A 13,675-nucleotide genomic window follows, 5' to 3' on the forward strand; every position below is an offset into this window, starting at 1 on the left:
CACTGATTTTACCAGTGGTGGTCCGTAACTTTCACACGTACGCCTTCTGTGAGGTCAGACGCTAGAAATAAATACCCCTCATGCACACACTTATGCAATACTGGGCTAAACAGACTATTTTCCGGAGTTATTAAACGTCAATAAACCCGCATCAGCCATTACAACTTGTCATCATACATGATGCTGTCAAAACGTAAAACAATAATGTTTTAATATTTAAATACAGTACATTTAAAATAAATATCCACAGAATGTTATGAAGTCCTAATTACAAATAACAGTGTGATATGAAGAACATACAGTAATTTTATTTCTTTACTACAAATTAAACATGAACAAAATAAAATAACGCCAACTTATTAAAAAGGAAACATTAAATAAAGAAAAGGCTTGCATTCACCAAAACAAACGGCGGTCAAACTCGATCAGTCTTTTCAATATCTCCTGATTTTTCTCTCTCTCTTCACACGCTCTTTCTCTTTGCACTGAGATGGACAGTGTATCCGCTTGGCTGTTCCCAAAGGTTTTTTTAAAAGCACAGTGGCGCATTGAGGAGCTCTCTTTACCATCGAACTGATATGTATAATGCTGTATATCCACTCAGGTGTCCCAAGAAGTTTTTCAAAGCACCGTAGCGCATGTGTCCAGCCGTGCTTTGGTGTCTTGTTACTGCATTGGTTAAAAAATGAAGTTTGCAAATCTAGTGTAGCCCCTAACACCAAATCGATTCTTTACAAACAAAAGGCATTCCCAACAGAACTATTTGCCAGGGTTAGCTCACGCCCCTGGTAGCCCAGTCAACAATATGGCCAAGTTGCGACAAGTTAGCTCATAGCTACGCTACGCTTCTAACACCAGCATAAGCCAACCCCGCATTGCTTGCTTGTTGAGCCTTCCTGCAGTGCGTATCCACTCATGTCTCGTTCAACATGAAGCCTCTAGATTGCGATCTTATGACTCAATTGGCATTACAGCAGTCTATTAAGCATAAGAGCCATTCACATATCCAACTACGCTTGCGCAGAAGCCCACAAATGTTGAAGCGAATGCCCTAGCGCCTCAAGCAGATTACATACAGCCTGGCGACACAAGTTAGCTGAATTCTAATTGGATAAAAACTACAACTTAAAACTACAACACTAGAAGGAACGTAACCAAAATGATATATATGACATGAGAAGAATGGAATATGGAGAATAATTTTATAAATTAAAAAAAACTATGTAATAAGTATATTTAGTAAAAATGAATTAAAAATGAAATTGACTTTCATTATAGTTATTATTATTATTATAGTTTATTATAGTTATGATAATGATGTCAGGTTATGTTAAGCCAGCAGAGAAGGTCTTGCTGGCCCTGACAGCCTACTACTGGATTTTACCACATTCAATGAGTAATATGGAACCATTATACATAATATGAAAAAGCAATACAAATTATCAGTTCTGTGAGATATTGGGCCCACACACAAATGCCCTCTTCAGTTAAAAACACTAATAGTCAAGGACCTCATAGCATTTAAATCAAATCAGTTCATATTCAACATACACAAGAATTAACTCCCTGCAAATAGCCACAAAACGTTCTGCACAAGAAAAGGAATGCATAATTTGAAGGAAAAATGAATTTTACAAACCCCTACTCCCAAACCATACCAAAGAGCATGTGTGTGATAAGAGGTGTTGTAAATTTTTGTAACAGTCTTGATGAAGAAATTAGAATTGGTTAAAATCTGGTCCAATTTTAAAATCGTTATAAGAAGAACTTGATGTGGATATATATGCAGAAGAAGAAAATATATAATTAAAGGTAACATTTGATGAATTTTTAAATGTATTTTTAGTTTTTAGTTGTGGTGTCACACTAATGTAGCAATTCTTTTGTTTCTTCCATATACGGCATGCTGTATGAACAAGATGTAAATGCATCGTGAGTGATTTCTTGAATATGATCAATCTGTCCCTTCCTCTGGCATTGTACCTGAAGCTTTTAAGACAGCCGTCATTCCACCATTACTTAAGAAACCTCACCTGGAAAATTTCTCAAATTATGGACGAGCATCACATCTTCTGTTGATTGTGAAATTCTTGAGAAAGTTGTAATACAACATCTTAGCGATTATCTGATTGATAACAGTAGATTTGAACTCCTTCAGTCTGGATTTAGGGCCATCCACTCAACTGAGACAGTCCATGTAAACGTTGCGAATCTTCTCTTAGCCATGGATTCCAACATCTCATCAATGTTATTATTGCTTGACCTTAGTGCCGCATTTGACAATATTGATCATCATATTCCTGAACGTCTTGAATCATGTGTTGGTATCTTGGAATCAGCGCTTTCTTGGTTCAGATCTTACATCTTGGGAAGGACGCATAGTGTCGCTTATGGCAATGCAATCTCTGAACCTTCCGCCGTTTCTTGTGATGTCCGGCAGGTTTCAGTACTTGGTCCTTTACTGTTGAACATCTCTCATAGGTCTCAAACTCCAGTCCTCGTGGGCCGCAAACCTGCATGTTTTCCATACAGCTCTCTTAAACACACCTGATTCAAATGATTAGGATCATTTTCAAGCTCCTGCAGAGCTTGCTGATGAGCTAATAATTTGATTCAGGTGAGTTAATGACAGAAGCACCAAAAACATGCAGGATTGCATTGTAGATTCTACATGATCCCTCTTGGTGATATTATACGCAAAGCTATTATCTTTCAATGCTATGCTGATGATACCCAACTATACATGCCTTTAGAAATTACAGATCCATGCAAGTGCAGTAAACTGGAGGCCTGTCTTGCCGGGATTAAACAATGGATGTCTTCCAATTTTCTGCTTCTTAACTTTAGTAAATCGGTGATGTTAATTATTGGCCCTGGTCATCGTCAGCACTTGATTAAAAATACCACTTTGAACCTGGATAACTGTACTATGTCCAAAGGAGTTTTGCAAAAAAAAAAACCTCAGCGTGATATTTGACTCAACTCTATCTTTTCAAACACACAGTAAGAACACAACAAGAACAGCATTTTTTTCACCTTTGCAATATCGTTAAAATTCACCCTATTCTGTCTCCTAGCGATTCTGAAACAATAATTCATGCATTTGTTACGTCATCCCTTGACAATTGTAACATCTTGTTTTCTGGGCTTTCCATGTCCTGCATCAAAAGTCTGCAGTCTGTACAAAATGCAGCAGCGAGGCTCTTGACAAGGACGAGAAAGTTTGATCATATTATTCCGATACTAGCTGACCTGCATTGGGCTATAAAATACACATTGATTGATTGATTGATTGATTGATTGATTGATTGATTGATTGATTGATTGATGGAAACAATTCTTTTGTTAGTACTGCATTCTAAGACATTTTTGATGTACCGTCTTGTGTATCTAACAGGGCTTGTGCCTATGATGATGACCCTAGTGATGATATGTGGCTAAGAAAAGGGATGGCAACCAAGAAAATGGATGGATAATAACTAATAATAAGGTAATTAAATCAGAATAAATAAAAAGAAGATCGGTCTAGAGTAAATATAAATGCATTTTGACATTGTCTTTTTAATGAATATTTTCTTTCAATTCTCAATATACGTTTCCAAGTATCAAACACAAAAACAAAATGGAACTTAAGTGGCAAAAATTGCATTGGAACGTCTGTTACGGTCGCTTGGCAACGAAACACAAGAATGACCAATCAGCGTGCTCATATAGCGCATTGATACAACCAAACAGACTAATAATAATACGCTAATAATACGTTGTGATAAAACATACACATGTGTTGTTTTATTCACTTGGTTTGTTAAAGTTATAAATATTATTTGTTTATTTGTTATTTTTTTTGTTAATTGTACAATTTGAAGACCAAAAAAGCAACGGAGGCCTACATGGGACTCTGTCGTGGCGCGGACGTTCATCGGCATCGCGCTGTTGCGCCACGGTTCTATAAAATCGTTGCACTGCCAGCTGCTGGGAGGACGCTTAAAAGAGCGAACTTTTTTCTGTGCTCAATTCCTGATAGTGTTACAGTCTGTGTGGACTAAATGCTGGCTTCTGCGTGTCCACGAAGAACATGTAACAACCTCTGTCTCATTCTACACTTCCCCACACATTCTGGATGACTGTGGGAAACTCTAAGAAACGTAGGTATTTCCTCTCATTTCTTTTCTTTAAAGTTACATCCATTCGTAATAAATTAAAACAAGAACGACTCGTGATTAGGAAATAATAAATGTTTGGAAAATTTATCGCGAATGCAACATTTAATTTAGCTGTCTTTTGGACTGATGATAAACAGCTGTGTTGCATGTTTGGTGCCGTGTGTCGCCATATGGGCAAGCAAACTTGCCAACAAAATCGCTCAATAGCCAGATAACTAGCTAAACTGGTGCTCAGTCAGCGTGCGTTGCCGGTGTCGCTTTTAACACTTTTTATTTATTTTGCTGGGGCCCAAACCTTTCCGAACGTAAATTATTTTCATTGGAACGCGGCTGGTTAATTTTGGATGCGGTTGTGCGCGTGCGCTTGTGTGCGTGAACGCGTGTTTTTAAGGAAGACTCTGGAAAGGTGGCATAATGGACGGGCACGTGCGCTGTTCTGGACGCCTCACGCACTGTGTGTGTGCGTGCGTGCGTGCGTGCGCGTGTGTGCGTGCGTGCGTGTGTGTGTGTGTGTGTGTGTGTGTGTGTGTGTACGCGTGGGATGCCGTCACACGTTAGTAAAATCAAACATTGCCAAAGATTATTTACTTAAGCGATCTACCCTCTCGTTGACTTCAGTTCAAACACATCCGATTTTTTTTTTTTTTTTAATTGACTTCTCGCAAAATGCTTGCTTTTCTCCGTGGAACGTTTACTCAGTTACGCTGTATACATCTGTCTTGTCACAAGACAAATTACTCTTGTGATATTATTTACTACTCCCTAAATAAGATTGAAAAGTTATTAGATAGCAGAAAATTACTATTGATGATTTTAGACATACATAAAAACGCAGTTTAACACGCATAAAAATTTGGAATTTATGTTTTCTTGGTGTCAGCATTCTCGTGTGGAATTTGCGTGTTTTGCCAGACGTAGCCAGATCATTTTCATTGGCGTTGCTATGGAATTATATTTGTGCCACATTGAGCGAGGAAATATTTAGAGCGGGAGAAAATAGATTTTGAGTACAGAAAAAAATATTGAGCGCGCGATGATAAGTGTTTGAATGAGCAACAATGGATTTTTAGCACAGAAACACTTTTTGCTCGATCAAAATCTCTGGTCGCTCATGATAGCCCTCCATCCCTCGCTCAACATCTAGCTCTCCGCTCGCTCGTGTTGTGTCCCCTCTGCGCGCTCAGTTAGGCACACACGTTTCGAATGTGCCACAAAACTAGCCAATCAGAGCTAGTAAAAGTACATTTACTGCTTGGTCTCCAATTCGATGGCTTGTCGTGTTGACCCGGAAGGCGCAAACGACTTGGGCGGGATGTGGACTTGTATCATTAAAGTACAAAAACTGACAAGTTAGTTCTATCAAATGAGACAATACAGTAATAATAATACTGTAATAATAAAAATAATGCCCAAGTCTATGTACAATATAATACAAGCATGCTCAAGGCTGAGTAAAAAGCGACCTTTTGCTGATCTTAATTTACCACAGTAGATGATGCCATTGTATTCTCCGTAGATTTTATCTCGGGGTCTACTTTTATCTTGTGCACTGATTTGCTGTTTAACCTCTAATAACAATGATCAATTTCTGCCATCAGTGGTCCGCTTATTCAAACCACTCCAAAAATCTGATAGAAATCTTAATTTTTTCACAGTTTGAGTCTTTGCTTTTGACTTAGTTTTTTACCTCATGTTATGACTGCGCTTGGCACGTTAGTATACTTGTGCATTATTTCACCAAATCATAACTGGATGGTACAGTATATAATGAGATGTTCTCAGCTTATTTACTTGTTTTTAGGGCTGCATGATATTGGCTGCCGCGATTCATTGAGCTGATCCTTGTCGATATTAACATTTAAAAAGCCAGCTACATGCAGTACATGTCAAATAAAGCCCTTTCAGTCATCCCACCACCAGGGGGCAAACGCAAGGTTAAGACTTCATTAAGCTTAAGAAATAGCGAGAGAGCAAATCCTGCAAGAAGGGCACCAGCATGCTCGGTGCTCAACGTGAACTCCGTGCGGCTCAAGCATCAAATGTGGACGTGGAGTCCGCGTGGGCCAGATTTTCCGCAACGCATACCTTCTGGAGTTTCTATCACGGACAACATGGCGGAAGAATTATTGCTTATGAAAGTTCGCCGATACAAGCACTTTTACGATTTGGCTGAAAAGGACTACATTGACCTAAATAAACAAAAAACCTCTGGCGAGCACGCACACTGGAGATAGATGAGGGGTAGCTTTAAAAAAAAAAAAAAAACTTGGAAGAATTTCAATTGTTTGAATCTATTAGGATTCTCTACCTCTGTCATAGAGTAGTGTCGTTTGTATGCTGTAAACTCTATTTACTGGCAGAATATCAGCTGACTGCACGGGAAAGCCACACAGAGTATAAAGTGCTGCCACACATGTGCTGGCGAGATTCCGCGTGTCCTCTTTCTGCACGGAGCGTTCACGCGTCAAGCATAAGACACGCCTTAGCAGCAGCCTTAACTGAGAGAGCGGAACGCGAGGACAACGCTGAGGTTGGCTTCGCGGGCGCGCTCCCAAGATTCCAGGTTTCAATTCCATCTTAAAAGCCTTCAGATGGCAATTTTGCCCACATGTATGACAAAAGCCTCTGCTTTTTAATCTTTCATTTCGCAGGGTGAAATGGCGTTGAGTTGCTCACCTGTTTCCTAATATACCATGCTAGCTGTCAATTGAGACCCATTTTGAAAAATCTGATTGGCAAAAAATTGGAATAAATTCCGTTTGAAACTATCAAAATGACATTTTATTTGCTAGGTCCATACTCATTTGGAGTGATTCTGGTACTTTAGTACTGTTTATTTTATTGTCTTAAATGCATAGTAATACAGTGAGCCCTCGTTTATCGCGGGGTTACATTCCAAAATTAGCACGCGCAAAGTGAAATCCGTGAAGTAGTCAGCTTTATTTTTTTTATTATTATTTTACAATGCAATATTCAATATTTTAAAGCCCAAAATTTATTTAAAACAATTTTAATGCAGTAATACAAGGTTGGAAACATTGTCACTCTCATATTTCAGTCCCAGCTGTGCCGCTCCGCTTTAGTGTCTGTTTCTACTGAAGGCGCAGGAGTCTTTCTCCGAGAGAAGAACATTGTTGTGGGTAGTTTTTGGTGCTCTTTCTTTTTCTGAGCAAGAAGATTTTTATAAACGGATATGCCCGGAAATCAAATTAAAGTGAAGCCTCTTATAACAATACACTTGAAATTTTAATTTATGACAAAAGAGATCTAGGTAAAAGTCATATTTCCAAAGCTGTGCATTTTTCTATTTCTGTCTGTGTGCGTTTGCTCTCGGCACGCCTACGACTCACGTGATCGGCTCCCAGAGACCACGGTGTCAATCAATGTGCTTAACTAGCACGTTCTTAACGTGTGCGCACACAGGCGGTTACTGGGGAGACAGAGACAAAAGCGAATTTTTGGATCCTCTTGCCTTTTGTAATAAATTGACAAGTGAAAAATCAATTCAGTACAGCGTCAATATTTTATTTCTAGTCAACAGTAAAGCCCCTGAGCCAATCAGGATTCAGAGCACAAAGCACTGTAAAAAATATCCACACTGTAAAAAATCCGTGAAGCAGTGAAAGATGAACCGTGATAGAGCGAGGGATCACTGTACTACACAATGAAACCCCATTTCATTCCACAATCGAGCAAATAATGAAGTACACAATAAAACAACCCCCCCACTGAAAAAAAATTCAGTTCCCCAAATAAACCGCTTTAGAAAAGGTATTTAAAAAAAAAAAAAAAAAATTTGCTTGCTAAGACAAGTAACTCCGAACTCATTCACCCCCTGCAGGCAAGTATGACTGCACGCATATTTCACTCTCATTATGTTTCCACTGATTTTGTAAGCTTTGAATACAACCATTAAAACCAAAGCCACATTTGGATGCAGTTTTCCCTATTTTCATTTGTGGGTGTTGAAGGTCCACTTTAAATATACTGTACAGTTAATTTCAATGTATGGTAGTAGAGTATTGAGTGATCTAAGAATATTGCAGCCATGTAAAGAAGGAATGTATCACAGATATCAAAATTTTCTCCTAAATATAGCGTGGCCAGAGTGACCAGGGGTAGCCATGGCTACCATATAGCTCCGCAGCTGCTCCCAGAGTCATTAGATTAATTGAAGGATCAAAGTTGTCCATGGGGATGAATGATTGTTGGTCTACATGAAGCCTGCGATTGGTTTAGCCAAACCAGTCTTAAGTTGCACTACGACACTTGCCTTAATTCAGCTGCTTTATGGTCCAGCTCACTTGCAAGTCAGAGTCAGAGTCACAGTCTTGGCAAACAACTGTGCAACTAGACCTGTTTTAAGCTCGTGTCAATACAGTCAGTGTAAAAACCATTTGGAATTAGTTTTTACTGACAAGCCATACATATTTTTCCTGAGAAGCACAAATGGACTTTAACTTTGATACCTAATAGTTGTTTTGATGAGTGTCTGCTTTGTGTTGAAACTAAACACACCCACAGTTCACACTAAATAAGAATGTGAGGAAATGGATGAGATCGTTCCGGCATGCATATGGGTTATAGTTCGTACTTATATTTCTGGGCAAGAAAATACACTGGAATTTTTTTATATATATTTTTTAAACCTCAACACTTAAATTGGGCCATAAAGTATTTTAAATTAAATATATACATAGTTTGTATAACAGCTGTGTGGAAGGGGGCTGATATTTGGCCTCGTTGAGCCACACTCAAGCAGGCTGGATACATACAAAAGACTCTGAAAGTAACACGTTACCCGTGGAAGTGGGCCGCAGGAGCTAAATTGTATTGATATTAAATCCCACAAAGCAGGAAATGGACAATGCGATTGGCTGCTGCAGCAGAGGAGGATGCACAGTACAATTGCATGTTAAGGCCGATGAGGCCTGAGGGGAAAAAAACTTACCAGTTTTGACAAATGTAGCCTGTTTTAAATAACTGTGACTTTTAAAACTGCAAATTATTGCCCACCCGGTCATCGGCCCATGCCTAATAATAAAGAGATAAATACATATACTTTATCAGTGCCCAATGTAAAAGTAATCTATACTTTTTTTTTTTTTTTTTTTTTTTTTATCTTGGGGAAAAAAAACAGAATGACGACAACTTCATTGCTGCTGCAACTTTGATAAAACCCATTGACAGAAAAAAAGTCGGGATGCTACACATATAACTAAAGTGCACTATAATAGACGAGGGCTTTACAAAAACCATGCGAGTTGAACTAATTACAGTGCATGTATCGTATTGAGTCTGCGGAGCTAAGTGCATACATGATCCTAAGCATTCAGTTACAATCTCATTCTTATACATCCTTCACATTATTGGAAAACATGCATTTGTTGACCCTTGAACAAACTAATATTGCAGCAGCAACATCTTCCATTTTGCTGTCTGCCTTTTGTGAAATAAGTGCAAAACGGCTTCCACATCTGCCACTTTAGCTCAATGATCAAACTGATCTATTGCAAGAACACGAGTCTTCCTCCAGTGGCGCAAAGTATACAGAGAGCTTGACCAACAAGATGAAACGTTAAAAAAAAAAGCCAGTAAAAGAACTCTTACGGTAACAGCGTTTGCAGAACCAATTAAAATGAACGGCATTTGAAACACAGATGTGAAATTGAAATGAACGAACCCATGAAACCTTAAAAAACAAAACCCTGGTATCGGGGGACTGTCATGTTTCCCCTTTTTCTCAGGTAAAATAAACGTGAAGATGGACACCAAAGTGACACCCAGCACCTCAGTCAGCGTGCTGTCCTGGGAGCAAGTCAGTCGTCTGGACGAGGTCCTGAGTGAGGTGGTGCCGGTCCATGGTCGCGGCAACTTCCCCACGCTGGAGGTGCGTCTGAAGGACATCGTGGCCCGGGTGCGCTCCAGCCTGGCGCTGAGTGGCGTCTGCGTGAAGGACGTGCGTCTAAACGGCTCGACGGCCAGCCACGTGTTGGTGCGGGACCTAGGCTGGAGCTACAAGGACCTAGATGTCATCTTCAGGGTGGACCTACCGCACGAGTCGGAGTTCCGGCTCATCCGCGATGTGGTTCTGGGCACCCTGCTGGACTTCCTGCCCGAGAGAGTTAACAAGGAGAAGATCACGCCCGCCACTCTCAAGGAGGCCTACGTGGAGAAGCTGGTTAAGGTCAACACGGAGCAGGACCGGTGGAGCCTCATCTCGCTTTCCAACAATAACGGCCGCAACGTGGAGCTCAAGTTCGTCGACCGCATCCGCCGCCAGTTCGAGTTCAGCGTTGACTCCTTTCAAATCATCCTGGACTCCATGTTGGCCTTCTACGCGACGGGGGCGGCATTGTTGCCCGAGCGCCGCCCGACAGTCAGCGGCGAGAGCGTGTACGGCGACATCGATGCGGCGCTGGGCCACCTGCGAGACAAACTCATCGCCACCAAGCGGCCGGAGGAGATCCGTGGCGGCGGCCTGCTCAAATACTGCAACCTTCTGGTGCGTGACTTCCGGCCCGCCAGTGAAGAGGAGTTCAAGGCCTTGGAGCGCTACATGTGCTCACGCTTCTTTATCGACTTCCCCGACATCGGCGAGCAGCAGCGCAAGGTGGAGGCGTACCTCCACAGCCACTTTGTGGGCGAGGAGTCCAGCAAGTACGACTACCTCATGATCCTGCATCGCGTGGTCAACGAGAGCACCGTGTGCCTCATGGGCCATGAGCGACGCCAGACTCTGCACCTCATCTCGCTCATGGCTTTCCGCGTGCTGGCCGAGCAGAACGCCATCCCCGACGCGTCCTGCGTCACCTGCTACTACCAGCCGGCGCCGTATGTTCGCGACCACAACTTCAGCAACTACTACGTGGCCAATCAGAACATTCCTACCTGGCTGCCGTGCAACTAACGAGAAGAGCGGGGCCCTGATCCGGAGCGGGCTATGCATGCGGGCGGGGGGGAGGAGACGACAACGTAAGGTCGTGACGTTTTCATTTTTTGGAACCCTTTCTTGTTCCTTCGCTTCAGATGCGTCAATGTGAATTTTTAAGTGTTATTTCCACTTTTCTTTCTTTCTGGATGCCTCCCACCCCTTAAAGTTAATTCAGAGGCAATTGAGGGCTGTTTACGATGAAGCGTAAATATCCCCCCCCCCCCCACCCCCCTTTCTTGGGAAGAGTTTCAAAATGCTCCACATGGGAAATTGTAATATGGTGTTGGCCCAAAAGGAAAAAAAAAATGGGTTAGTGGTTCTTGCTTGTTCTGCTGAGTCAGTTTTCTTTTAATTTTTGACTTCATTTTTCACAGGTGTACAAAGAAAAGAAAAAAAAAGTGCCTTGTAATGTATGAGAAATAATTTGTGTTGCTATGTTCTCAGAGTGGTCTCAAAACAACCTTGTGAGCACCTGTCACTGTGTTTCCAACCTGCCGGCTGTGCTTTATTTGTGGCGAGCCATCTCCAGGCCAGCCTGTTGGCACCTTTAAGGATGGCCTTCCAAATGAGCTGATCATGCCAATGACAATTTGTTTGTCTTTTGCCCTGTAGTGTTCTGAGGCTGCGTTTAGAGTGAAAGGTGAGCGAGTCGCTTCTGACCCTTCAAGCTTCCTTAAAAGCAGAAGCACATGGTGAGCCCCCAACCACGCCCTGTAACCAGAGCCTGTTTCTATAATTAACTTCACTCTTGGGGGGTGCACGCCACAGCACTGAACCCCATGTGTGGTCATGGGGTAAGGATACCAGGTGTGCTTGATGATGACATGCTATTAATATTAGCATTGTAAAGCAGCGTAGGCGGCTGTTTGTTGGCTTATTACGCAAGTGGCGGCAAGCAGCCCCCCCAGCACCAATGCCTGAACGTTGCCAATGCCGGCCCCGGCCTTTTCTCGGAATCGCTTGCCTTCTGCTGCCGCCTCCGCCCATGTTTGCTCCAGATAACCAGCAAGCACCTCTTATCTGGAGTTGGGGGCGTGGGTGGCCCGCCGCCCTCTCCCCTCCGGCCAGTTCAGGCAGCCTCTTGCGTACTGTACTGCTTTCTAACAAACTACTCCCGCTATGGACCAAAACGTTTTTTTTTTTTTTTTTTTAATGCTTTTAAATCCTAGTTGATTTAATTCAATCAAGATGCCCGGAAGAAGCAGGTGGTCGTTTCCGTTCGGACCCTTTAAGCCAAGCAGTGTCAGAGCAATTGAAATTCTAGGGTGTTTGGAGCTTCTCTCTTTTTTTTTTTTTTTTTTTTTTTTTGGTTTTACTTTGTTTTTGCCATTTTTGTTTCCCCCTCCCCTCTTAAGCATCTTGAGGGATCTTTGTTTAGTTTAGCCTGTAAGGCAAGTAAATAGGCTAAAGAGCAGTTGCTCGGGCTTTTGATTATTTCCTCTCATTGCATAACTTTATTTTCTAGAGTAGAGTGTGTATGTCAATTTAGAGCACTCTCAAGCTAATGTGAGGGACTCAATTTTTTGGGTGGCTCACCCAGCTCATTAGGACAATTCTTGTTTGTGCAGTCACGTTGGCATCTTAACTTTGAGGGAATGGCCTTGTGGCGCCCAAAACACTCTGCGTTACATGTGCGTTTGGTGAGCAAAGAAGCATTGGTTCGCTTGCGTTTGTGGCCAAATATTTATGCAGCCCCTTGACGCAAGCATTTTGCCCTATCTAAAAAAAAACCCAATAAAATAAAATAAAATGCCACGTGGCCTGTTTGAGTTTACGCGTCTTTTGTGACGACGGAAGGTGTATGTATGCCTGCTAGCCTGCCGTCAGGAAGAAATTTACGTCTGTTTGTTTTCTGAGCTTCTGCTGTAAACTTGTCAGTGCAAAATGTCACCGCTTCCGTTGCAAGTGTTTGGTGTGAGGTGCGGGTGGCGTCCGTTTAAAAAGTCCGATGCTTTACCGCTCGCAAGGCGGTAAAGGTGGACTGTCAGTGGCCTTATGCCATGAGAATTTTCTCAAGAGTTGAATACTTTTTTTGCAGCAGGTTTGTGTGAGTGTGAATGAATGCTGGTGGACATATACCTGGAATGTGTCACTTTATTTTTGGAAGAAAGCAAGTCTTTTGTCGTAACTACGACGACCATATGAGGGTTATATTTCTTCAATTTGTCAGCACTTTGACCTCACTTGACTTTTTTCCTTCTTGGAAATGTTCACATGTGGAGTTTGCTTGAAAAGGAAATAAAGATATATTGAATGCAGCATCTGTACTTGCCATTTATTTTGATAAATGTTTGTGTAGTCCGCGTCACATGTCCGTGTGTAACCTAATTGATAATCAAAATTTCCACGCCAGGTTTAACAATTGGCTATATAAACAGAAGTGTAAATGTGCTTGGGAATAGCCATTTCACCACTATTTTGTGGTATTTTACATGATTTGTGAACTTGTTAAACCGATTTAAAGCAGGCCAAGGCAAGAAGCTGTCAAATTGCGTTTTTAACTGATAAATGGTGACGTAGGGTTTCTGTTGACACCATGACATGGGCTGGTCAATTCTACCAACTGACATTTCAGTCA

The 13,675-nt window shown here is 41.6% G+C and overlaps 1 protein-coding gene across 1 annotated transcript; it reads left to right on the forward strand.

The window, feature by feature from the left end:
* Positions 1 to 3,998: 3,998 nt before the first annotated feature.
* On the forward strand, positions 3,999 to 13,355 carry LOC148423209 (terminal nucleotidyltransferase 5C-like). Its single transcript, XM_088415550.1, has 2 exons — positions 3,999 to 4,145; positions 9,911 to 13,355. Exons 1-2 carry the CDS (start codon positions 4,121 to 4,123, stop codon positions 11,071 to 11,073), a joined length of 1,188 nt encoding a protein of 395 aa, XP_088271676.1. The 5' UTR covers positions 3,999 to 4,120; the 3' UTR covers positions 11,074 to 13,355.
* Positions 13,356 to 13,675: the final 320 nt, after the last annotated feature.

Source organism: Hippichthys cyanospilos, chromosome 5 (genome assembly GCF_059441005.1).
Source record: "Hippichthys cyanospilos isolate Australia breed blue-spotted pipefish chromosome 5, RoL_Hcya_1.0, whole genome shotgun sequence".
NCBI lineage: Eukaryota > Metazoa > Chordata > Actinopteri > Syngnathiformes > Syngnathidae > Hippichthys > Hippichthys cyanospilos.

Coding starts and splice junctions, on each gene's coding strand:
- LOC148423209 (XM_088415550.1), top strand. CDS start 4,121: ATGACTGTGGGAAACTCTAAGAAAC. Junction 4,146..9,910: donor TGTGGGAAACTCTAAGAAAC/GTAGGTATTTCC, acceptor CCTTTTTCTCAG/GTAAAATAAACGTGAAGATG.